General features: G+C 41.0%; 2 protein-coding genes across 2 annotated transcripts; one reads left to right on the top strand and one right to left on the bottom strand.

Moving 5' to 3' along the window:
- Positions 1–4308: 4308 nt before the first annotated feature.
- Positions 4309–7481, top strand: LOC306917592 (uncharacterized protein; the record flags this gene model as incomplete). The annotated part of the gene is made up of 5 exons (XM_079495888.1): positions 4309–4589; positions 5643–5710; positions 6496–6569; positions 6733–6776; positions 7424–7481. 5 exons carry the CDS (start codon positions 4309–4311, stop codon positions 7479–7481), a joined length of 525 nt encoding a protein of 174 aa, XP_079352014.1.
- Positions 7482–13304: 5823 nt separating this feature from the next.
- LOC306917591 (uncharacterized protein) lies at positions 13305–18042 on the bottom strand (the record flags this gene model as incomplete). The annotated part of the gene is made up of 18 exons (XM_079495887.1): positions 17950–18042; positions 17727–17856; positions 17502–17576; positions 17033–17416; positions 16827–16928; positions 16500–16732; positions 16233–16414; positions 16018–16111; positions 15765–15891; positions 15456–15667; positions 15171–15288; positions 14990–15081; positions 14759–14876; positions 14531–14641; positions 14261–14336; positions 13817–13926; positions 13603–13698; positions 13305–13534 (listed from the first exon to the last, which is right to left on the bottom strand). Exons 1-18 carry the CDS (start codon positions 18037–18039, stop codon positions 13305–13307), a joined length of 2580 nt encoding a protein of 859 aa, XP_079352013.1. The 5' UTR covers positions 18040–18042.
- Between the last annotated feature and the right edge of the window lie 6889 nt (positions 18043–24931).

The following is a 24931-nucleotide window of genomic DNA, read 5'->3' as shown; positions in this document are numbered from 1 at the left end:
TTATTATTATATTAATGATACATTAATAGAAAGCCCAACAATCTGTAGGCCTACATATTTACTGCTTCTATATTATTATTATTATTATTATTATTATTATTATTATTATTATTATTATTATTATTATTATTATATTAATTATACATTAATAGAAAGCCCAACAATCTGTAGGCCTACATATTTACTGCTTCTATATTATTATTATTATTATTATTATTATTATTATTATTATTATTATTATTATTATTATATTAATTATACATTAATAGAAAGCCCAACAATCTGTAGGCCTACATATTTACTGCTTCTATATTATTATTATTATTATTATTATTATTATTATTATTATTATATTAATTATACATTAATAGAAAGCCCAACAATCTGTAGGCCTACATATTTACTGCTTCTATATTATTATTATTATTATTATTATTATTATTATTATTATTATTATTATTAATATTATTATTATTATTATTATTATATTAATTATACATTAATAGAAAGCCCAACAATCTGTAGGCCTACATATTTACTGCTTCTATATTATTATTATTATTATTATTATTATTATTATTATTATTGTTGTTATTTCTTGGCTCGCTCCACATGGAACTTCCGGGACGGGGGGGGGGGAGTCGCTCCACAATCCACATGCGACTTCCGGAGAACAAGGAGCAGCAAGTTTTTCAGGTGTATGTTTAAGGTGAGTTTTTATTATGGATTGCTTTTTTATTAATCTAATGATCTGCCCGTTCACACAGGCAGATTAAACGATGCGGTCTACCATTCGTTGTCAATGGAAGCCAGCGAAATCACGTTGATAGACGGAACGATGCATGTAGCTAACCAAATCAACTCACAACGGTGCATCGTTTTATCTGCCCGTGTGAACGCTCCATTGTTGTTGATGTAGATGTTGTTTACGTTAGGGACCATGTCTCAGATTTGCAGAAAAAGCAAATGAAAATACAGTTCATTACATGGTATGCTAAGAGGATGTAAACTAGAGAACAGCGGATGAGCTTTTTTGTCACCCGAATCCGCATGTGCATAATTATAATCTGCCCGTTATCCGACCGCAATTTATTAATTAATCCAATTTATTAATCCGCACCACCCGCAATCCGTTGCGCAGGGAAGCGCCCAGTGTATACAGTATAGCCAATCTACAAGCTCACAACGCGACGCTGCGACGCGTTGTGAGCTTGTAGATCGGCTATTTATACTACTTGTACATTGTAAACCAATAGATGGGCCCTATGAAAGGTTGCTATCATGATAAAGTGAATGAAGATGGCGGAGACTTTGACCCTACAAATATAATTTAAATAACTATTTTGGCATCTGCCTCTCGGTCACCTCATGTGTTGCTCAAACCCTTACCACAATGCAATACCCCATTTGAAAAGACATGCCAGGGACCCCCATAAGAGAAGTTTTTACGGTTTAATTTCAAGGACCCCCAGTTTGACATGCATTAGTCTACGGACCCCCCATTTAATGGCATTTCTATCTCTGGGACCACCAATTTATATTGTAAAATCAATGTTATTTTAACTCTGAGAGTGTACAAATGGAACGGGTCCATTTGGTTCCATTTGTGTAGACTCTGAGTTACAGACCCATAATGGTCCATTTGGTTCCAAACTATAATTTAGCTGGGGACCCCCTGGAACTCCCTCAGGTACCCCTGGGGGTCCACGGACCCCACTTTTGGAACCACTAGGTTAGATAGAGATAGGTATGTAGGTAGTGGTTCTTGGTTTACTATGAATCTAGATTACTATTTCTATGCATGTGGTGTATTAATATTACCTTATGTCAAATTGAGTCATTTGGTCATTGTAATTCAAATCTCATCAAAATTGTAGGAGCCAAAATACATGTTTTTTTTGTATAAATAAATAAGATAGAATAAAGATGACAATTACATTACATAGTTATTTAGGATTACAGTATAATATAGTGTAGTTATGTATGTTAATTATCTCTCTCTCTCTCTCTCTCTCTCTCTCTCTCTCTCTCTCTCTCTCTCTCTCTCTCTCTCTCTCTCTCTCTCTCTCTCTCTCTCTCTCTCTTTCTCCCCCACAGTGAAGCTCAAGCACATTGAAAGAGTAGGTTATTATATTATAACGTAGTCTACTATACAGATTGGAGAAATGTACATTATATTCATTACAATGTTTAATTAGTGCTGCTTTAAGTAATTGTTTCCCCCCTTTCCCTTAAAATAATAATTGTAGAAATGCCGTCTAACACCAGGACCTGCCAAAAATGCAAGGCAAAGATGCCATGTGGCATTCAAACATGCAAAAAGGTAGGTAATATATACAGTACAGTATGCCTTTAGCATATACTGCATTTGAAATAGAATTTGACTGTACGTTTCTTTTATAAATCACATCCTATTATAGCTAAAAGGGGATATTGAGTCTGTTAAACTGTGCAGTCAACCAGGTGTTTAGGCATTCAAGAAAATGGCAACATCTGTACTAGCATTGCAATAATGACAGATTATGGCATAATGTCTGTGGCCACTGGCCAGATAATTGACATTGACATTTTCCTGGTTGTGTATTAACTCAACAGCATATTTTGTGTGTTAAGTTAATTTTCATTTAGAGTTTAAGAGAACCCATTTGTATCTTAATTGTACCTCTTATAGTGCTCTCATCCTTGCTCTCTCTCTCACTTACACAGTGTGGGCAGCTGTTGGGCTTCAAAGAGCGCCACACCAAGACCCTGGAAGCGTTCCGCAAAACCGCTGACCAGTGGGCAGCAAAGACCAAGAAGGCCGGCAATGGCTCAAAAGTCGTGGACCGTGCATTGGAGTTGGTAATACATATTTTTTTTCTTTCTATTTTGTATTATTGTATTTTTGGTCTATTGTATTTATTTTGTAGTTTTATACTATGAATGTTTTTGTCTTATTTAGGGACTTGGTTTATTGACTTATGGTGTTTCCCTTCATCCGAATGCTTGTTACATTCAAAATAATTTCTGCCTAAGTCAGAAAGTTGGCCTCATAGCATAAGTGCCTGCGTAACTTTTGGAATATAACAAGCATTCTGATTTGGATATCCGCAGTCTTAGATGGAGAGTGGAAATGTCAATTTGGTCAAAACATGACTAGAAATTAAACCATGTAGCACCTGCACAACCTATGTCTTGTCTTAAGCCCAAACCACACCAAAGGGTTGGGACAAAACCGTTTTTAAGGTCAAAACACACACAAGTGCAACTCAGGAGTTGCATACTGTAGGTGTGGTTGACCTTTCAAAAACGGTGTTGTCTCTACGGCTTGGAATAAACTCCCATTATACCTAAGACAGGCAGGAGAATGATGGCTTTAAAGTTCAAGAGCCATTTCTTAATACTTTTTAATCCTGTGTTATTCATGTCCTCGATGTTTTGCCTTATTCACTGCCTTTTTGATATTATTTTAATGTATCATGCTTTTGCTTTTATTTTTTCTTCATTGCTCTGTAAAGCACTTTGAGCTACATGTCATGAAAAGTGCTCCAAATAAAGTTTTATTGTGATATTAGTCTGGCCATGCCAGGCTAAAGCATACAGGGTTTGTCTGCTTTTTTCAGTGAACGACACCAGCTGAAATAGCCGTTCATTGGGCTTTGTAACCCTGCCATGACAATGTTTGCTGTTATGCTTTTCATTGCTTTAGGTGGAGAAAATGAAGGCATTGGGGCACGTTCCCTTGCTCCTCTGGGGGAAGCCCACAAAGGGAAAGAATGCCGGCTGGAACGCCGACATGCACTTTCCCTTTGAGCTTCCCCCAGAGGGGCATGTTTTACTGCGCAAGATGCTGGCCCTTTTTGAGGGATTACTCCAAGGTAGGTTAGAGCACGATATCTATATCCATGACATTGGTCCTGTATTATGTCCAGATGGAGCATATTTAAATGTACTATACCTTTTTTGTTTTTCTGTTTTTGTTCTTTAAAAGCATGCAATTCTGTGAGGGAAGAGGGGAGAGACACGCAGGACATAGGAGAAGGAGAGGAGAGCGAGAGAGTAGAGGAGAGAGAGATGGGGGCAGAGTTGGCAGGGGATGCAGAGGGTGAGGTGGAGGAAGACGTGGGTGATGAGGATGGACAAGTAGGGGATGTAGAAGGTGGAGAGATGGGTGAGGCCGGAGAAGAGGGCGGGAATGAGAGCAGGAAGGAGCAGGAAGAGATGGTGGAGGCAGAGGAAGTTGACACGGAGACGAAGAAGAAGGGTGGAGAGATGGAGGAAGACATGGGTGATGAGGATGGACAAGTAGGGGATGTAGAAGGTGGAGAGATGGGTGAGGCCGGAGAAGAGGGCGGGAATGAGAGCAGGAAGGAGCAGGAAGAGATGGTGGAGGCAGAGGAAGTTGAGACGAAGAAGAAGGGTGGAGAGATGGAGGAAGACATGGGTGATGAGGATGGACAAGTAGAGGGTGGAGAGATGGGTGAGGCCAGAGAAGAGGACGGGAAAGAGAGCAGGAAGGAGCAGGAACAGATGGTGGAGGCAAAGGAAGCTTCTTCTTCGGCTGAGCCGCCGAAGAAGAAGAAGAAGAAGAAGGAGGGACCAACTACAAGGTAAGTGACGATACAGAATAGAAGATGCTGAGCAATTGAGTATATGCAGACCGCAGCCATCTTGCCATTAAAGGAGAATACTAGAAGGCTTTCTTACCTTTATTTGTAGTTGTTACGTCCCCACCAAAGAGGTCCAGGTGTTATTTTGTGCAAAAGCGCATTATTGGCTATTTCCCCTACCATAAGCCCTCAATGAATTGCATTGAATTGAATGGGGCTATGGGGTGTTGTGCCAATTCGCTTATTTCCATCGCTCAAAAATCTTTTTTTTTGTATCCTCTTCAGAATGTAAATAGTATCCCAAGTGGCACACTTTACTACTTATTTCGATGGAAATAAGCCAATTTTAGCACAAAAACCCAACCCCCATTGAGGGTTTATGGTAGGGGAAATAGCCAATAATGCACTTTTGCACAAAATAACACCTGGACCTCTTTGGTGGGGACGTAACAACTACAAATAAAGGTAAGAAAGCCTCTAGTATGGAATTCTCCTTTTAAGTTAATTGCAGGTTGCTAACTAGTTGCAATTCCTTGCAGGTGATTATTTATGTGTTGGAGTTTGGAAGCGCTCGTTCGATATCACTCAATGGCCCTGCCCTGCATACCAACTGTTTTGAATTTGCACATAGCCAAATGCAGAAAGCAGCAGGACGTTGCTTTGCTGAAAGCGAGCGCTTCCAAACTCTGATCTCAAGATGGCCACGGTCTGCATAAGTCAATAGAGGTGATCATAACTATGCAGAACAGGTGGGCAATCTTTTGCTCTTGCTCAGCAACTTAAATTTCATTTCAATAGAGGGTATGCGCATGCATAAAGTGAATGGCAGATCGAGTGGCAAAGTGAGTGTAATGCAATCATATAGGACTTTTCTGTTTGCATGTATGGGCTGTCAAGGCCAGAAAGTAGTTTTTTGCTACTCAGTAGGCATTCCCTCATAACTTCTGGGTATGAGGACCAGACCAGAGACTGGAAAGGTGCGTGGTGTTTGAGAACCTGGCTTGCGAGGCAAAGACCACAGGCCTTAATTCCCTTTTTTTCCCCTCCATGTAGCACGCCTGGCCCTGTGGTGACCATCTTGGCCAAGAGGAGTGAGGAGAGTGAGGAGAACGGGGATGATGGTATGAATGACTATTGTTATAATCCTGGATTCCTGTGCATATGTTGCCATTTATATGATTGCACTAATGGTGCTTGCTCAGGGGATACATTGAATCTTGACCTTCTGGTCAAAATCTGTGTCTAGGTGAGACTCCATTACCTTGCACCATAGAGGGTGTCTCTGAATCTGACAAGTCAACTGAACTTGGCAACTTGTGCCTTGGACTTGTGACTGTGATCATGTCTTGCCCAAATTGCATTAAATGCACAATGTATGCACATTTTGTTCAAAAGAGCTGGAAATAAACTGAACTGAACCAGTTTCAAGGCCACGCTTGGGTAAATGGAGAAGCCAGAAGTCTCTGCAGACCCATTTAATTTGTACATCTAATCAGGTTTTTCAATAGGGCCTGAAAAGTGTTCTGTGTCGACTGAATGAGTCTCAGAATTCTAGTATGCTGCTGTCTAACCCCAGCCTCTGAGTTATCATATGTCGGTGTACTTTTTGGAAAACACTGCTCTTGTAATGGCATTCTTTATCTATGTAAAGTGTTTCTTATGTTGTCTACCTGAGTCTACACACATAAACTTGACTGATAAAGAAAGAGAGGTAATATGTGTCACTTCACTTACGGGGTAAGGCAGTGCATGTCAGCAGCGGAGCGGTGTGTTGAATGTGCAAAGAGTAGAAGGCAGGCACTACGTCCTCTGGGTGGAGGCTCAACAGTATGTGAGTGAGTAGGGTATAATACAGAAATTAATTGTGTAACAAATAAATTTGAAGTGGTATGGTTTGTGCTTACAGATTGTGACTTTCACAACAACCCCGGGGAACCGTACACAATTGTGTACGTTGATAAAAAGAGCCGCACCAGAAAGGTTAGTATCTACTGTATATGAAGTATTTGGAACATGTAGAGTTTGAGCTCTGATATTAAACAAAACAATTACATTTTGGTTGTATGCTGACAGCATTTTAGAAGCTGGGAGTAATTATTTTATTTAATTTGTACTTTATTTTCCTGTTTTCCTTTTACCCAAGGGCAAGAAACAGTCCCTGGTCCATTGGGCCCCATGCCCCAAATGGTAACTTGAACTTTGTTTCTCTGATGTATTTGATTTGACATAAAGTTATATATATATATATTTTCTGGAAGAAGCATCTACAAATAGGTTATTATTACAAAGCAAGGCAGTTTTATTTGTTATATGTGGTGTCTAAACACTAATTAATGCTTCCCCACGTTCAAGCAGACCTTTCCTAGCCTGGTAAACCATCCCGGTCACGTGAATTCAGTCTGTCAATCACAGGGACCTGAGCGTCTTCTACGTTTTCACAGAAGACGCGTGAATTCACTGGAGCAGGATGGTTTACCATGCAGGCTGACCTGCATGGGCACCTGAGGTGTCTGGGTGATTCATGTACAAGATCAGAAATTTATTTTGTATTTCGTTTAATATACCAGCAGTATTTTGAAATCAATTATTTGACACAGGGTGTCAATTTAAGGATTAAACTCCTTGACAGCCATCGACCCCTTGGTGCTTTATTCGTTTTTTATATTGCATGTGCAGAAATTCACAACGGAGAATATTCTGTACTCTCCAAGCTCAAATTCTACCGGCTGAAGCAAACTACCATAGAGATAAATAGGCTGGCTGTCAAGGAGATGCGGAGTGATATACTACACTTTCTTGGTATTTCATAGGACTATCATCTGTTTTCATTTCAGCAATAAAACCTTCCCGCCCTCCTGGATCCTAACAAAAGATGTCCTCCTGAAGACCTGATGTTTTTTTTTGTTTTTTTATTTTGTACAAATAAAGTATTTGTTTATAAATCACTGTTTCATCATTTGCTCAGTAAGGCTGTGTTGGCAAGGAACTCACCCTATACAATTAGCTGCAGGGGCCAAAGTATTGCACTTAACATCTTTACAGTTCCACTGCTCAGATTGTTAGATTTTCTTATTGAATTGGTAGGTATTTTGAAAATTGATAATGATTGGTGAAACTTCAGAAAATGTGTGAAGACCATGCTATTTCTTCCTGTACCTTAACGTGTACTTAGTATGCAATACAACACGATGACAATACACAAAGCACATACATGAATCATTGTGTTATAGATCTGTTACTGTACAATAAGCCTACTAATGGTTAGCGAAAGCATGAACAGGAACTCAAGGTGTGTAACAATAGCAACAGAAATAGGTATCAGAAGTTCTGTTTTGAAACGTTGCCTAGTCTGTTAGCCATTGAACAACTCGTCTCTCTCAGTGGGTGAAACACAGTACAGGAATAGGGTTATAATACATGTTCTATAACATGTTTATAACCCTATTCCTTACAATATAACCATATGCAGAGTTTATACTTATGCTAGTACAAAATGAGGGGCATATGTTTCAAAGCCTTCATGGTCAGAGGGCACTTAAAGTTTTAAGGGGTAGACCTAACAGTGATGGGCAAATGTGTGTCAGTATTCAATTTGAACAATAATAGACCTGTTTTACCCAGAATGTAGCCTATTACATCAACATAGTACATCACACCATTCCAGATCTCCTTAAATATCCCATTCTCATAATGTAGCTGTTTTGAAGCACTAAAGCAATGCCTGTACAGTTTGGTGCATACTTTCTAAAGTATTTAGGAAAAAAACCACAAAATGACATAATTATAGTTAATCCCATCCACATGCCATAGGCCTACATGAAGATGTATAGGCTATACATGACTGCGTGGTGGATCTGGTCTCAGAAAATATCACAGAATGAAAGGCCACCAAAATAGGTTAATGCAGTGCACCAGTACTACTGTACAACTTGACTGGTTTGATCACAATGGTACAGATGTCAATTCAGCTCAGATTCTGTGAACAGAGGTGAGCCGCATGGATAACTGCATGGATGGATAAATGTATAGCACCTTTCATGTCATGGAATGCAGGTCAAAGTGCTTTACTAGAGACACACAGATCCCCCATCACTATTCTTCATATATATTTCTCTACGACATTTCTACGCAAACTCTATAATTAGCCAACTAGGGGCCAATTAAGGCACTTCTGGTTGTCGGATTGAGATATAACCTACATATTCTGATTCAGCACCATTGGTTTAGTTGGGGTAGAAGGAGTTTTGGAGCAAAATGACTAAAATTCGACAAAATATGTTTTTTTTTAACTTTCAAACAGCAATTTGACCCATTTCTAAGTCTTCTAGACAGTTAAAACTAACACCATTAGATTTCCCTTACTTGACATAGGGGGGGAAGTGTATTTAGAGGAATCCTTAAAAAATTGGATTTTTAGTGGCCTCCAACGCGTTAAAATCAATAAAATTTGTCCGTTTGTTTTGAGCAGGCAATTTTTTTCTTCGTCTCATCAAGCTGAATCCATTGAACTTGGTCCTGAGTCTCTACGACACTTCTAACTATCAAAGGTCACGCCCGTGACCCCTGTGCGGCGTCGAGCCCCTTTTAAGCTATGGTCGACAGGGAAAAAACAAATGTTCTAAAACAAAGGGTGTCTATCCATGTCTGAAGCACGGGGAATCCAATGGAATTGGTTTCAAGTCTCTACGACACTTTTTTTTTTTACAAAAACTACTTAGTCTGACTCACTTTTTCACGCTGGATTTAATGGAATTGGTCCCGTGGAAAATTTTTTTTTTGTTATTGTTCTAGCCTCTCTAAGGCCTCTAAGTCAAAATCCATTGGATATTAGAGGCCCATCTTTTAGTATGTTATATAGCTTGTCAGGACGAACAATCTGATATGTGTTTCTCCAAACACGGTCATGTGGTTCAGAAAACTAGGGTTAGACTTTGACGCGCGATAGCTCCTCCCACAAAGGTCGAAAATGGGCGTGCTTTACATCCACGCATAGCTATCAATCTGACGAACGCGCCAATATGTGTCTCCCCGCGCACGGACGTGTGGTTCTCAAAATTAGGATTAGCATTTCATCATTCAATACACTGTAAGGTTTATCATGTCTCTAAGGCTTGTGGATTACAGGTCAGAGTTGGACTCTTGCTACGGGTGTCGCACGAGAATGGCGGACCTATCGGAGCGTAGATCTTGGAGAGCTGTACGCGCCCATGTGAATTACTTGGCTGACGGACCTATTGTTCCCGAGCTATCGCGCGTTGAAAACGAACCCTAACGCTAGCCAATTAAGAGAACCGTAAGTCTGTGTGCTGGGAAACACTGTCGAAGGCCGGCGGGGGCAATTCCTGCTAGGACTGGCAGGTAGGGCACAGGGGTCGGCTTCAGGCAGCCAGTTAGGATCCGAAGAGCATTATTGATGACAGGGTCAACCTTCCTCACGTGTGGGGTGTACAGTACACTACAGAGGCTCTATACATCTACGGCATAGGCGACAACCTCAGTCCTCTTGGCATTCAGCCGGATGGTGTACAGTACAGGACTGTTCAGTACAGTGCTAAACTGAGGAATCCTTGTTGTTCCCTTCCTTACACTCCTCTACACCCAGCAGCACAATATTGTGGCCTTGCTATGCATCCCATCTGTAATACTTTATAAATATACCCCTAATGCATTCAATGCGTTCAATCCCCGGCCGGGTCATACCAAAGACCCAGTGCCTCCCTGCTTGGCACTCAGCATCAAGGGTTGGATTGGGGGTAAGTCCCTGTGACATACTAGTGTCATGTCCAGGGGGTGTACATCAAGCTGCCTCACGCTACAGAAACAGGAGATAGGCTCCTGCCCTATGGGCCTCATGGCTCATCAAGGCTACTTACTTATATTTATACTCATAATGCTTTATAACTATAATAAATAATTATAAAGCATTTTATAATTACTTAAGATCACATATCATTATTATTACTGGTCACTCGCACTAAATTTCATTATTCATAGTTGTAATACATATTATAAACATTTATAAAGCTTTATAATCACTGTTATAATGCATATAGGGTGACTGCAGAGTTCAAAAGTTCATTACAATATCTATGACAACCTAGCATCCACAACATCCAACATCAAAATCATTATACAATTGCATATGGTAACTTGCAATGGGCCTCGATTTAGAAGAGAAGCAACAGTGCCCATGTACTTGTCTTACTTCAGTAGAGAGCAGTGGTCATCAAAGGTTCTTAATGGCCTTAAATTGTCACTTTAGAGATGTGCAGCCTATACACATGTACTGTATGTTGAGAGAGAAAACCATGCAATTCTTTCCAAGACATTCTGCATGCAGCAGCATCCACTCTTAAATCCCTAGACTCTGTTTATCGATTCGATTTATTACAGGTGATAGCTATGGTACTCACCATTGTATCTTATATACCAAGGTTGGATGGTCCTCCCTGACAGAGAGACGATAACTGCATTGGCACCTGTTCTTGAATAAAGTCATGCTTGGAGATTGTCCTAAATACATCATTTCTGAAATGGGACTCTGAACCCTATCACACCAGATCAAGAAATGTCCCCAAATTCAAGTACCAAAAGTTAACTCTGAACTTGGTAGATCTGCTTTTGGCCTCTGTGGCCCTAATACATGGAATCACCTGCAAACTACATTACAATTGACCACATTGGTACCCCTGGGTCGTTTTAAAACCTTGGTGAGCATACTAGCATACTATTACTCGACACTGAGAAAGATCACACCCGTGTGAAGTAAGTGGTGCAACTCCGTGTGGGGTGGGGGGAGTTCCAGACAAACAGGAACACACCCAGGGTGAGGGTGACAGTTACCGTGTGGGGGTCTCTCTACTGTACCCACTACTGTACTGGCACACCTGAAATCACCATATATACAGTTAATATGTGCGTGTGTGTTTGTGTGCATGTTAGGTTGCGCACAGGTGGTGAAAAAAACCCCATGCTGTTTTCATGCTCAGACGCACCCAGGCAGGCAGGCAGGCAGGCACCCACACACACTCACTTAAGGAAGTGGTTTGCACCACTAATGAGTTAAATTACTGTAATTTCGAGAATAAAAAAAAACTTGAATGAATTAATGAATTTTATGGCCAAAAACAGACAACTCAGCTATGTTGCAAAACAAGGAGTTTTCAGTACAATAAAACATTGAGAACCCATTGGAGAAGAACGCTATTAAGAACATCTAAAGTTACATCAATATTAAAAATGCAGATTACAAAAACACAGAAAATAGATGGACATATGGATGTTACTGTCGTTGCAAAAATAGCCGATCTACAAGCTCAAAACGTGACATTGTGACACGTTTTGAGCTTGTAGATCATCTATTTTTACTATATTTGAATTGAAATCCTGAAAAGTAAAAGCTAATACATTGGACATGAAGACAATGTATTACTAGTCATTAAGCTACTAATTTATAGATTGAAGTATTTAGTAGGATTTCAAAGTCAAGAAATTACAAATAGGTTATTAAAAAGCAAGGCAGTTTTATTTGTATAGCACATTTCAACAAGGGAATTCAACATGCTTTACACAGATCAACAAGCAAAGGTAGTACTATTGATGCTCCAAATGAGTCAAGGATGCATTTTTCCCTGTATAATAGGCCTACAAATAGCCATCTCCTTTTTAAAAAGGTAAATAAATGTAATAGCTCTACAATAATGAAATTACGACCGATATCCGAGCTACGATTAATCACAGGGTCATATTTGCCGATACAGATTCTGACTGATTCCGATATTATACAGAATACCACAATGGAAACAAGCCATGGCCCTATAGGGGCTTAGCCCAAAGCCTGTTAAGTATTCAATCAATAAATATACAGTGAGGACCTTTAGTCGTAGGCTCACCTTCCATCCGAGAATGAACACAGAGCAGTATACACTCTCCTTTCTGCCTGCTTATGGTCCTGTGTCTGAAGTCTATGGTCTTGTTGTGATTATGTCCAGTTGTGTCCAATGTGTTTTTCTGTTGTTTATTTTTACATTATGCTGCTGTTTGTATTGTAGAGAGATTTGTATTGTAGAGACAGGCCTAAACATTCTCCCCCTCCTCCCCCCACACACACAGGAACAGTTGACATAATAATGTCAAAACTGTAATAATTTTGGAAATATTAAAATTTGAAATTGACATTATGCTGAACGAATGCAACGGGAGCACGTCTGACCCAACACTGCAGCAAATCGCCAAAAACAGCAAGCATAAATGAAAACTGAACTGACATGTGTTGATCGGAGATCCATCTGCATCTATGAGGAAAAGGGGGTATATTCAAACGTTTTGAACGTTTTCGAAACCTTGCATGGTTTCCTCCGGCATCGGTGTATAAATGTGTGTGTGAATGTAATGCACAATCTATGTAAAGCACCTTGGATAAAGGCGCTATATAAGTACCATTTTAAAAATGAGACAGCCAAAAAGTAAAATGACATTTACAACAGGTCTTTCTGGAAAAACCTTCAAACACCGCTTCATGTCATTGCGCTTGTGTGTAGTGTACACAGTCCGTTCAGCGCAGGACGTTCCTGAGCCGTGCGCACGTTAGGGGTGCCCCCAGTCAAACAATACCGTGAAAAAAAGCAAATAAAATAATCCACTCGAAAAGGAGAAAAAAAGCAAATAAAATAATCCACTGGTCAACCTTGTATACATCCCAGGCAATATGTAGTCTCATATCTCAGTGTCCTCCTCGTCGTCGTCATCGTCCGAGCTTTCTGGTTGACACTCTCTTTCCTCCTCCATCTCTGCCTCCTGTTCTTCCAACAGTTGGAGACTTGGCCCCAGAATGGCCTTGTAGGCTCTCCCTGCAATCTGCTGCTTGAGTTTAAGGTCCTCCAATCTTCTCTTGAGCAGACAGATTAGGCCCCTCGAACCCTCCTCGGTCAATACATTTGGAAAAGCTAGAATATATACACAAGAACATTAATGGAATTAAATTCAAACCACACATGTTAAAATGAACGGTAACGAAAAACCAACATCAGAATCTGCTTTTCCTCTGCCAGTCGTGACAGAAGCATCACCTGGTCAAAAAGCTGTTTCTTGCAGAGGATGTTGACACCATCTGTGATATGACAACATTAATAATGAAAACATTGAATTATTAATTATAAATAAATACAAAAAGTCATCTCAAACGAGCTCACAAAGTCTAATAGAGATACCGGTATTATAATAAACACCTGTGTTCTGTTCCTGCCATGGCCATATCATGCTCTCCACAGCTTTGTTGGACAGTTTCTGCACAACAGTGCTTATATCCACAGGGGTTGCATCAGGTTGTTGGTTGTACCTATAATGTAAAATATTAATACCAGGCAGGGTGAAGTGTTGAGAATGAAGATTAAGCCAGAACAGCATACAGATCAACAAGCCTCCTGGCCTGTTCCCCAAACCCAATCTAATGTGCTATACTGTAAATACCTGGTCATAAAAGGATATATTCTAAAGATGAGACAAATACACTTCGCTGACAGAGTGATAGTAAGCATGGAGGACCACTGTGGTCTAGTCAGCAAGCTCTCTCACCAATGTGCCATTTCAGACTGGACTATTGAATGGAAGGCAGAGAAATACACCAATATATTTGGCAATCGATTTAGGATTCGAAAATATCTATTACATACCTCTGGACATCATCCAACAAGCGTTTCTTCTCCTGGCCAATCTTCTGGGTGATTTTCTGACGCCTTTTGTTGCGATCTGCAAAATAGTATTACAAAAAGCTGTGATTTGGGCTCTGTCCAGTAAATGAATGAAATGTATTATGTATAGTTATAGTTTTACAGGCAATGTAAGTTTTGCCCTCTTGATTAATTGGTTTGCAATTTAATTGCTGTGTAACGAACAAAACTGACATACTGCAAGAGCCAGCAAAATAATTTCACAATACATACCATTCTGTCTGTAGAGGTAGTGTTTCTTCTGACAGATGCTCACAAAAAGCGAGTCAATGGAGAGCTGCAAACAATGCATCTCTGATGACACAGAACTGGCTGCTGCACTTCCTAAGAAACAAAAAAGTGTTCACACAAGTTCTAAAAATGTACTCATTGTCAGCCGTCAGATTGATTCTTCCCCACACACATTGATGCGTGTTGTCCATGTGAGGACATTGTTCTTACCGGTACTGGCCCACTGCTTCACATCAATGACCCACTGTTGCAGCATGTCATCTGTGCACTTAAACTGTTCCTGCAGCTTCCCGAGTCCCTCCGTTACCTCCAAAGTCTTCTCGACAGTCTGCAAAATTGCAATACAGAACACTGTAATTTACAAATGTGTTCATGAAATAGCATTTGAAGTTGAATCATGATCAGAGTTACACATTACGTTTTTTTAACAAAAGAACATACCTTTTTGTATCTGGAAGACAAAGCGGAGTGTAGGCCAATGGCTTTACGGAGATTCCACCCCATGGCATGGACCGCAAGCATGTCAGTTCTTACTGTAACACAAATCCAAATAAGATTGTTGAAAATGTTTAGTGTACCTTTGCAGGCTAAAAGTAGCAGGGGGTTAAATAAGCTTACAAACCTGACTTCATCATATACTTGGTGGTCAGGGCACATCTGGACAGGAAACTGTTGACCTGCTCAACCTCTTCACCGAGAGTGGTCCCAACTCCCTCCTGGTTCCTCGCATTCCACTGGATCTATAGGAAGTATGAACAGTGTGGCCAGACGCATGGTCAATATTGATGCATAGCCATAGGTTACTATGGTTATATAGTTTGGGTCAGTTCAGACCATTGTTCTGTGGCTAACATTGCCATGCATTGTGACAATCTAATTTACATCATCAAGCAGTATGACGCATCACCTCGCATTTTGTAGTGTGTGCTTTAGCATGCATGACAGACAAGCACGGTTTCATGCTCAGAAGGGGTTGAAGATGGGCCAGGTTCTCCGACACCTTCGCCAGGTAAGGTACGTATCTGCAGGTCACATCCATGGCCAAGAATGTGGCACTCTTGTACTCTTGCTGGAGAAACATCGGGTAGGCAAAGATTTCTCCTCTGTACATATTCAGACCTTTGGAGGGGAGGGGTGATTAGGAGCATATTATTGTGCTTTAGATAATCATGATATCTTTTTGTATGTTCAATTTATCATCAATACTAATACTAACCTCTAAGAAGGAATCCGTGCCTACAAACGGCAACTTCAATGCCTTCTTCGTCCAACCTGTTGGCCTGCTTGGACGTCTCCCTAGCAGCTCTCCAGTGCGAATTCCCACACGTCGCTTTTCCCGCAGTCTACCAAAGCACATAGTTAGAATATACAGTATTAATAGTTAGACAATAGATAGCAGGGCTCAATACTGAAACATACAGTCAAGACTTTTTTTTGGCTGAGCCATGTTTCACTTGTTTAAAACTTACACTTGTTACAACTCCTCTGACCTCCTCAACAAAAGTTGACACCTCAGAGTCTTTTGCCAAGAACAAGCCATCAAAGAACCCTGGCTCTTCACTCCTACATACACACATTTTCAAAACAAGGTCACAAAGTAACAGTTATTACATTCAACAGCTGAAGTGTCATCTTAAATAAATAAAAAACATTACGATAGTGTTTATAGGAAAGACAAACTAACTGTTTTTTTTGCTGGAACCTGTACAGTTTTCTGTTGCCATCAACTGAAACAGCCAGCATGTCCGGGGTGCAAGCAGGACAGACAAAGCGTTGTTCATCTCCGTGAAGCTGGTTCTCAACAGACTTGCAGTACATATACTGCAGAAAGCTTGTCTGAAAAGAACCTGCATTCACTTTGCCAGTCTGAAAAGATATAATAATTAATATGACTGCTACATAAATAAAATTAAATAAACTGGCTTAACGACATGACAAACTAATTACTCACTCTTCCAAACTGCTTTGTCCTCTGGTCCAACATGGTTGTGAAGGCTTGTCTAGACAACGCTGGAGCTGATGTCTTCATTGCCTCAAAGGAGTGGAAGACATCCTGGTGGAACAGTGTCTGGGCTTGCATGGTTCCAGGCCAGTAGCCACTTCTGACAAAGTCCCTGACCTCCGGAGACCACTGCTTAGAGCACTGTTTGCACGACAGCACTGGGAGGCGAAGATCATAGCGGCCTGAGAGTAAATGAGACATAGCAAGGAACTTAAGTAATGTCTATTAAACACATACGGTGTGTGCATCTACATAGATGAAGACTTAAATTCCTACCATTTATGGAAACCAGTATGATGGCTCTACCAGCTGAGACTGAAACATCAAACGTGTCACAGGTGCATATCTTTCCAGGATATGCTGTTGGCAGCAAACAATCTGAAGGGGCAAAGGACAATCAGGATGAAATGTTTGGGTTGTGTGAAGGTACTGGGATAACAGGTTATAATGAGCCAATGTTGTCTGTTAATTGAAAAAGAGACCTTGTTCACAGATGATGTATTTCCCATCACTGAGATTCACCGACTCTGTTGGGGGAATGTATTTATAATAACCACACATGGTGGTTTGCCTATTGTGCAGAGTGTGACGTTCATGTACCAAACGATCACACTCTGCACAAAACGACTCTGAAGGCATACATTCCCCACAACGGATGACAGCTTCTCTCAAGTGACAGTGTTGACACGTCCTCTCCACGATGTTCTCCGCTGACAACACGTTGTCCACATTGTGGTCTCTTGCCTGTTGCCAGCCTAGTTGGACATCTTTCTGCCTTTGACTCCAAGTGTGAGACTGTGTTGGCTGCTCTACACAATCATACGCAGTGTCCTGAAGAAGCTCTTCGAGCATCTGCCTATTAAAATCTTCAGGGAGAGAAACACAAGAAAAATAAAACATCACTGCCATAGTCTTCTTTGAGGAATTTATTTTAAGTACATTTATACTTACCAGGTTCTTGGTAACCGAGCCATGGTGTTGACACAGATGGTGTAGTGGACGTAGATGGTGTAGTGGATGTACCAACTGGAGAAACAGCAACCACATTAGACCAAATATGTTCAAACTCTTTGCCAGCATAAATCAAAACAATAACAGACACTATCAAATGATTACCCTATACATACTCCAACCACTTCAATCCATCAAAATCACTCTCCATAGATGGAGACTAACCATAAGATGAAGCCTTTCTCCTGCGTTTGCTGGTTTTTACACGAATCCCATCAGCATCCCTCATCGACCAGCTAACTTCAGGCTTCTGAGTTGTCGCTGTAGCTTGGCTGGTAGCTTGGCCTTTAGCTCTCTATACGGAGATGTCATGAAATGTAGAGAAATGGGCATCAACTAACTGGAGTTAAAATTATTTCACATGCATGTACAACGAGAATGTACTTACCTCCGTCTCAACAAACGCATCCGCAACCTCAGCAAGCGCTTCCAGTCTCTCCTTGGCGGACAATGGCTCGCTCTTTCTGCGTGTCGACATTTTACTGAAACAAAAATATTGGGAACAGTCAGCAACCAAACAGATATAAATACACAGACAAAACATGTGAAATTTCTCTCGTTTGTTTTGTCCACTCCCTATGGAGCATTTATGGATATGGGCCTTAACAGGACCTTATTACCTACAAATGTCTGTACAGGGACCTAAATTGATAGCAGTCAGGAGGATGAGGCTAGTCATCGAGACAGAACTCCCTGGAAAAAAGCTTGTGCTGTGGTAACCAACACAAAGCTGGCATCAATCAGTAGGACATCACATTCTCAGAAGTTGAAGCCGTTTTAAAGGACCCACTTTTAGGCCAGTGCAACAGAGCATGCTTGCACTGGCCTTCCTTTTAGTCCCCTTCAGCCTATCCCAGTGTTGATTGTCAATTTAGTATAGGCCCTACCTGTGTGTGCCATCTGTTATCCCTGTGTCTATTTAAACCCCGCATTTGCATTGTATTCTTGTTGGTTTCTAGCTCCCTGGTGAGTGAGTCTGTCCTGTATTCGGAAAGTCCTGTTATTTACCCGTTTTCCCATTTATGGAAGTTCCTGTGTTTTGTTAAGACATCCTTCTAAGTTTACTTGTTCTGCCTGCTGTCGCTTTTGGGTCCAACATACTCATTCGTAACAGATAAAGCCCTTTGAATGAAGGTGTGTGTGTGCGTGTGCGTGCGTTTTCCATATTTCTCCTTACCTTAATTCTCTTCCATTCCCTTCCCTTCCCTTCCCTTCTCTTCTCTTCTCTTCTCTTCTCTTCTCTTCTCTTCTCTTCTCCTCCTCCTCCTCTTCTTTTCTTCTCTTCTCTTCTCTTCTCTTCTCTTCTGTGAAAATGAACGGTAGATATATTGGGAACAGTCAGTATAAATACACAGACAAAACATGTGAAATTTCTCTCGTTTGTTTTGTCCACTCCCTATGGAGCATTTATGGATATGGGCCTTAACAGGACCTTATTACCTACACATGTCTGTACAGGGACCTAAATTGATAGCAGTCAGGAGGATGAGGCTAGTCATCGAGACAGAACTCCCTGGAAAAAAGCTTGTGCTGTGGTAACCAACACAAAGCTGGCATCAATCAGTAGGACATCCCAGACTTACCTCTGGAATCTGGACGTAGACAGATGCTGGTGTGGGAAGCACTAAGGAGATGGTCAGATGTCTGGAGAATTAGGATGACTGGAGACTCCAATGACGGGCTTGTCTGGAAAGAAGACACACAGACACAGAATTACCATACATAACTACTACACCATACTGTATTCCTAACTACTCCAGCACGTAAATGCAGAGCTAACCATGCTCATGAACACAGCAGAAAACAGCTTTTACCATGTATTTTTCTACCTCTATTGCCAACTTTATTCTATTGTATTTGTTTTAATACAATGACTCTTTAGATTTACCATAAGCAATGTCAACATACGGTAATACACCACATGCATAGAAACCGTAATCGAGGATCATAGCCTATAGGTAAACCAAGAACGTATCAGTACAAAGGTTGAATATAGATAATAATAAAAGTACATTGAAACTATAACCCGGGGCCTATAAATCCTATAGAGCCATAAGAGCCATGGCCTAATACGCAAGCAGCACCGTATAGCCTACACTATTGATTGATTGAAATATATATTAACAGTTTGCAGAATTACAGTACATTTCGAGCACAAACTCAATACAAAGACTGTTAACTGTGAGTGGACGACCCAATTAAGCATTACACTTGTTTACAAGAGGGTTCATCAAAACATTTAGAGACGTACAAATAGACACTTCTATATAGTCAAAGAACAGAACAGGAATTCATCATAAGGGAGGTAAAAATGCTAACAACAACAATAGCATGCTAACGAGCTCTGTAAATAGTAGTTAGTAGCTAGCTTAGCCTAATATTTAGACTCCCGTAGACGCATTCATCGATTCTGCTTGAAAACGAATATATTTAGAATACGAGTCTAAATCTTAGGCTAGCTAGCTACTAACTACTATTTACAGAGATCGTTAGCATGCTATTGTTGTTGTTAGCATTGCCTTTAACTATGGACCACTGCTAGCAGCTAACATGCTACTAACACTGAAAAAACATTTATACAGTTGTGATTTATAGCAACAAATCTTACCTTGGCTCGAATATTCACCTGTACAATAAACAGACTGGCTGGTAGTGGGTACTATAGGCTGTGGCTAGGCTAAGTAAGCAAAGTCTGAGGACAACCATTCACGACAACAAAAACAACGCAATGAATGTTATTATGCAAAAACATTAGGATTAGCCTGGCAGCAAAAACACTTCCGGTTCCGGTTCCGGTAAACATTTTTCTTTTAAATAAATACAATCCAGAGTGATTTACAGTAAGCAAGAACAACACCTGGTACATCTAATACATAGAAATAGTCTTCAAACATCATCAGTGGCGATTAAAATATGATTTTATTGAGTATTGTTTAAAATATCGCAAACGTACGAGTCCAAATAGGTGATTATGCACGGGACCAGGGCACTTCCGGTCAAAAATAATATCAAAAAGAATTATTCTTATTAATGAATATAATAATAACACTCCATAGCGATTTGCAGTAAGCAAGAACAACACCTGGGACATCAAATACATAGAAATAGTCATCAATAAATCATCAGTAGCGAGATTTGATATTGTTTAATATCGCAAACGAATCGACACGAGCAACGTATAGAAGTGAACGGGGAGGAAATCTAGTAGATATACACGGATTGTCCTCGTGACGTCACCGACGAGAAACGTATAGAAGTGAACGGGGAGGAAATCAAGTAAATATACACGGAATGTCGGGGAATCTAGTGTCATATGCACGCATTTGCAGTGTGCCAATCCGTGCTATTTCACCGTATTTGGGGGAGACCGGGTTGCCTATAGAGTTACGTTGCAGCACACACTCAATTCAATTCAAAGGGCTGTATTGGCATGAGAAAACATACGTTTACATTGGCAAAGCAGAAGCACAATACAACAATACAGCAATAGAATCAAAACAAAAATGATGTAGCCTACAGTTGAAAGTCAGAGTCTTCAATAGATCAATTTCTATGTACCAATCCAATGATGGATGCAGGTATAGTGCAGGAATATACACTGATTAGTCTTTCCATTACACTCACTCACTCACTCACTCACTCACTCACTCACTCACTCACTCACTCACTCACTCACTCACTCACTCACTCACACACACACACACACACACACACACACACACACACACACACACACACACACACACACACACACACAGTCACTGTCACTGTCACTGTTACTGTTACTTTGAAGAACTTGGCATCGGGTGTGTGTGTTAGAGCTCTTCACGGGTCCAAAAAATGGCTCCGAAATCCGAAATTAATCTGTGACATGTTACCGATTCCGACCCGTTCCGAAAATATTTTGAAATAGTTAAACCGAACCTGAATGGATCCGTGACAATTTCGTCCGTTTCCGACCCGTTCCGATATTTCTTTCAAATAGCGGAGCCGAGTCCGATCGAAATCCGATTATTTGATTAAAGCGCGAGAGAGAGAAAGAGAGAGAGACACAGACAGACAGAGAGAGACTGCGCGCTGCAGTAGAGGGTGAGAGAGATAAAAAAAGAGTCTCGTCTCTTCTCGTCTCCTCAGCGTGCGTTACACACAATCATCAGTTTTAGCAGAAGCAGATACATCATGCATGTACCGGTCTTGGCTGAATGGAATATTATAATATATTATTACTTATAAACAGCTCCTTCTTTGCTCTCATATATGGGCCCGATTAAGCAAGTCGAAAAACCCATGAGGTAATACAGATTTTGGCCTCGCTCTGCGCCTTTTCGTATTATGGAAGCCGTGGTGAACGCTCACTCATATGGAATACCACGTTCCTGAATATTTTAGCATTGGGGGAGTGTCCATATGTTAATTATTTTCGCTTTGCGCTATTTGCTATTAAGCCCCTTGACCTAAAAACACTCAGCGCATACCGATTCCGCCTGGGTCTGACCACCTCTTAAATGCAAAGAGCAATGTTTGATTTGACACGAGCGCGCAGTTGGTACACAAATGCACGTGCATGGGAAGTTTGGGAACACATGAACACACACGCTACTCCACGTCCTGACGTCAGTCAATCACGGTCACAGTTTAAATACCACCACTCTCACATGTCCAGCCTGAGAGAGAGAACAATGGAGTACGTTCTTGGTAGAGAATATGAGAGACGCCACAGCCGTGCCGAGAGGGTCTACAGACAACGCAAGAATTACCTGGGACTGACAGGTATATGCCTATAGGCCATATAACCTTCTTCTCATATATATATATATATATATATATATATATATATATATATATATATAAATAAATAAAATAATGTTATTATTTTCTCACAGAGCCGCAATGCAGAGCTGAGCTGCGCCTCTCCCGTCAGGCAGTAACCGACATTTGCCATTTGGTCAGCAACGACATCGAGCCCAATGTCACCTGTCCCTTTGCATTGCCAGTTGCTGTTAAAGTCAGTGTTGCACTATATTTCTATGCTGGTGGTTCATTCCAAAATCACCTCAGCTCACTTGGAGGAATGTCACAACCTTCCGTAAATCTGGCTTTAAATGCGGTCACTAAAAGCCTCATCCGACACGCCCGTGAGTTTATCACGTTTCCCACAACACCTGAAAGCCAACATAGGGTGAAACAGGAATTCGTGGACAAGTATGGGTTCCCTGGAGTTCTGGGTGCCATAGATTGCACTCACGTCCAGATTCGGGCTCCGGATGTGAACAGTGTAGCCTATGTGAACCGTAAGGGAACCCATTCCATCAATGTCCAGGTAGTTTGCGATGCATTTCAATACATCACAAGTGTATTTGCAAACTATCCTGGATCAAGCCTCTGGATAACTCTGTCATCCCTACAATCTTTGGGAGGGACCCCCCTCCTGACGGGTGGTTGTTAGGCGACAATGGGTATCCTCAAAAAACCTGGCTGATGGTGCCATATCTGGGGCCAACAACAGTGCGTGAGTTTTCTTATAATAGAACAGTGGTGGGCCGTCAGGGCCAGCAAGGCCTTCTCTGCAGGCCTAAACATAATCAGAATATAAATTTAATTTTGATATATAATAATATAAAAAAATAAATATTATTTTTTATTTTTTATATTATTATATATCAAAATTAAATTTATATTAAAATAACATATCATATATTTCTCCACAAATATGTATTAAATTATTCCCCAGAGTTATACTCATTCATTGCATAGCTTTCCTCTTGGTTGCACTGCTTCCAGCCTCAGGTTGAGACTTGGAGGGCTGGAGAGCTTTTATCCAATCATAATTCAGCCATCATGTGTTGCCAGGGGTCTAAAATCTGCCCTCAGGCCTTCAGAATCAACAGTGCGGGCGCCTGTAGCTTAAAGTGGATGGAAATTAAATTCTGGCGTTAACCAATCAGCTTTCAGCTTTCTGTTGCATGCCCTGCTGGCTGGCTCCAGTGTTAAACAGGAGCCAGCTAGCAGGCGTAGGTCGTGCACGTCTTTTGATTGGATTACGCAATATTGAGAGGCGGGTTCTATGGGCAGGTTGTAGAACCTGGCTGTTGGTGTGTAGAACTAGGAAACTGAATTTGAATGATAAACATAAACAACGACTAAAACGTGCGAGCTAATTCACGTACTACTACTGTTTTTTCAACCCACAATGGCGGAAGGAGGAGAAGATTTGGTAGCAGATATAATTTTAACGCCATTCTCAAGACGAACTTTTCAAGAAAAGTTAGACATTGTAAGGAGAGGTCGCCCGACCCCGGCGCTAGCACGCCTGTCACAGCCGGGAAAGGGGTTCCAACGACACTTTCAAATTGCCAACTACCAACGCTACCAGTGGCTCACAGGCTCCGAGTCCGAGTCCGAGGGGCACTGCAAACTGTACTGCTGGGAATGCCTATTATTTGCAAGTGATCGATTTGGTGTTTGGAGCCACACTGGCTTTGCAAACTTGAGTTGTCTATCCAAGGCAGCATTGAGACACCAAAGCACGGCTGGGCACTTACAAGCAGTGGTGCTTTTGAAAACTTTTGGGGACACCCGAGTGGATCTACAGATCAACGAACAAGCGCGCAGGGCAACTGAGCTGCACAATGAAAAGGTGAAGAAAAATAGGGAAATATTGAAACGATTGATTGATTGTGTCATGTTTTTGGGTAAACAGGAACTTTCATTTAGGGGACACGATGAAAGTGCCGACTCCACAAACAAAGGAAACTACGTGGAGCTTCTTGCCTTTGAGTCTGAGAGCAACACAGATTTGCAATACCACCTGTCCACTAACAAAGTATTCACTGGGACGTCAGGCAAAATACAAAACGACCTGATTTATGCTATTGCTGAAGTGATGGGAGAAGAGATCAAAATGGAGATTAAAAAAGCTCCCTTTGTTGCTGTTATGGTGGACGAGACAACAGACGTGGGAAATGCAGCACAGCTCTCACTCGTCCTGTGTTATGTGACAGACGCAGGTGTCAAGGAGCGATTTATCCGACTTGAAGATGTGACAAGCGGCAAGCGAGCTGATGACATTGCCGCTCTTATTTTCCGTTTCTTTGAGGAAATTGAATGTAGCCTGGATAAAGTTGTGGCACAGTGTTATGATGGCGCAGCGGTCATTGGACTAAATGGGGTGCAGGCTAAAGTTAAAGAGAGGGCACCTATGGCCTTATTCATTCACTGCTATGCACATCGACTAAATTTAGTACTGACTCAAGGAGCCTCAAAGCTTAAAGAATGCAAGATCTTCTTTGCCACCCTAAATGGCCTTGCAGCATTTTTCTCAAGATCCCCTAAGCGCGCACAACTGCTGGATGACATCTGCAAGCGTCGTC

The sequence above is a fragment of the Electrona antarctica genome (assembly GCF_951216825.1).
Source record: "Electrona antarctica genome assembly, chromosome: 24".
NCBI classification, from domain to species: domain Eukaryota; kingdom Metazoa; phylum Chordata; class Actinopteri; order Myctophiformes; family Myctophidae; genus Electrona; species Electrona antarctica.
Note: the sequence above shows the minus strand (reverse complement) of the source record. Positions and strands in the feature narration are given on the sequence as shown.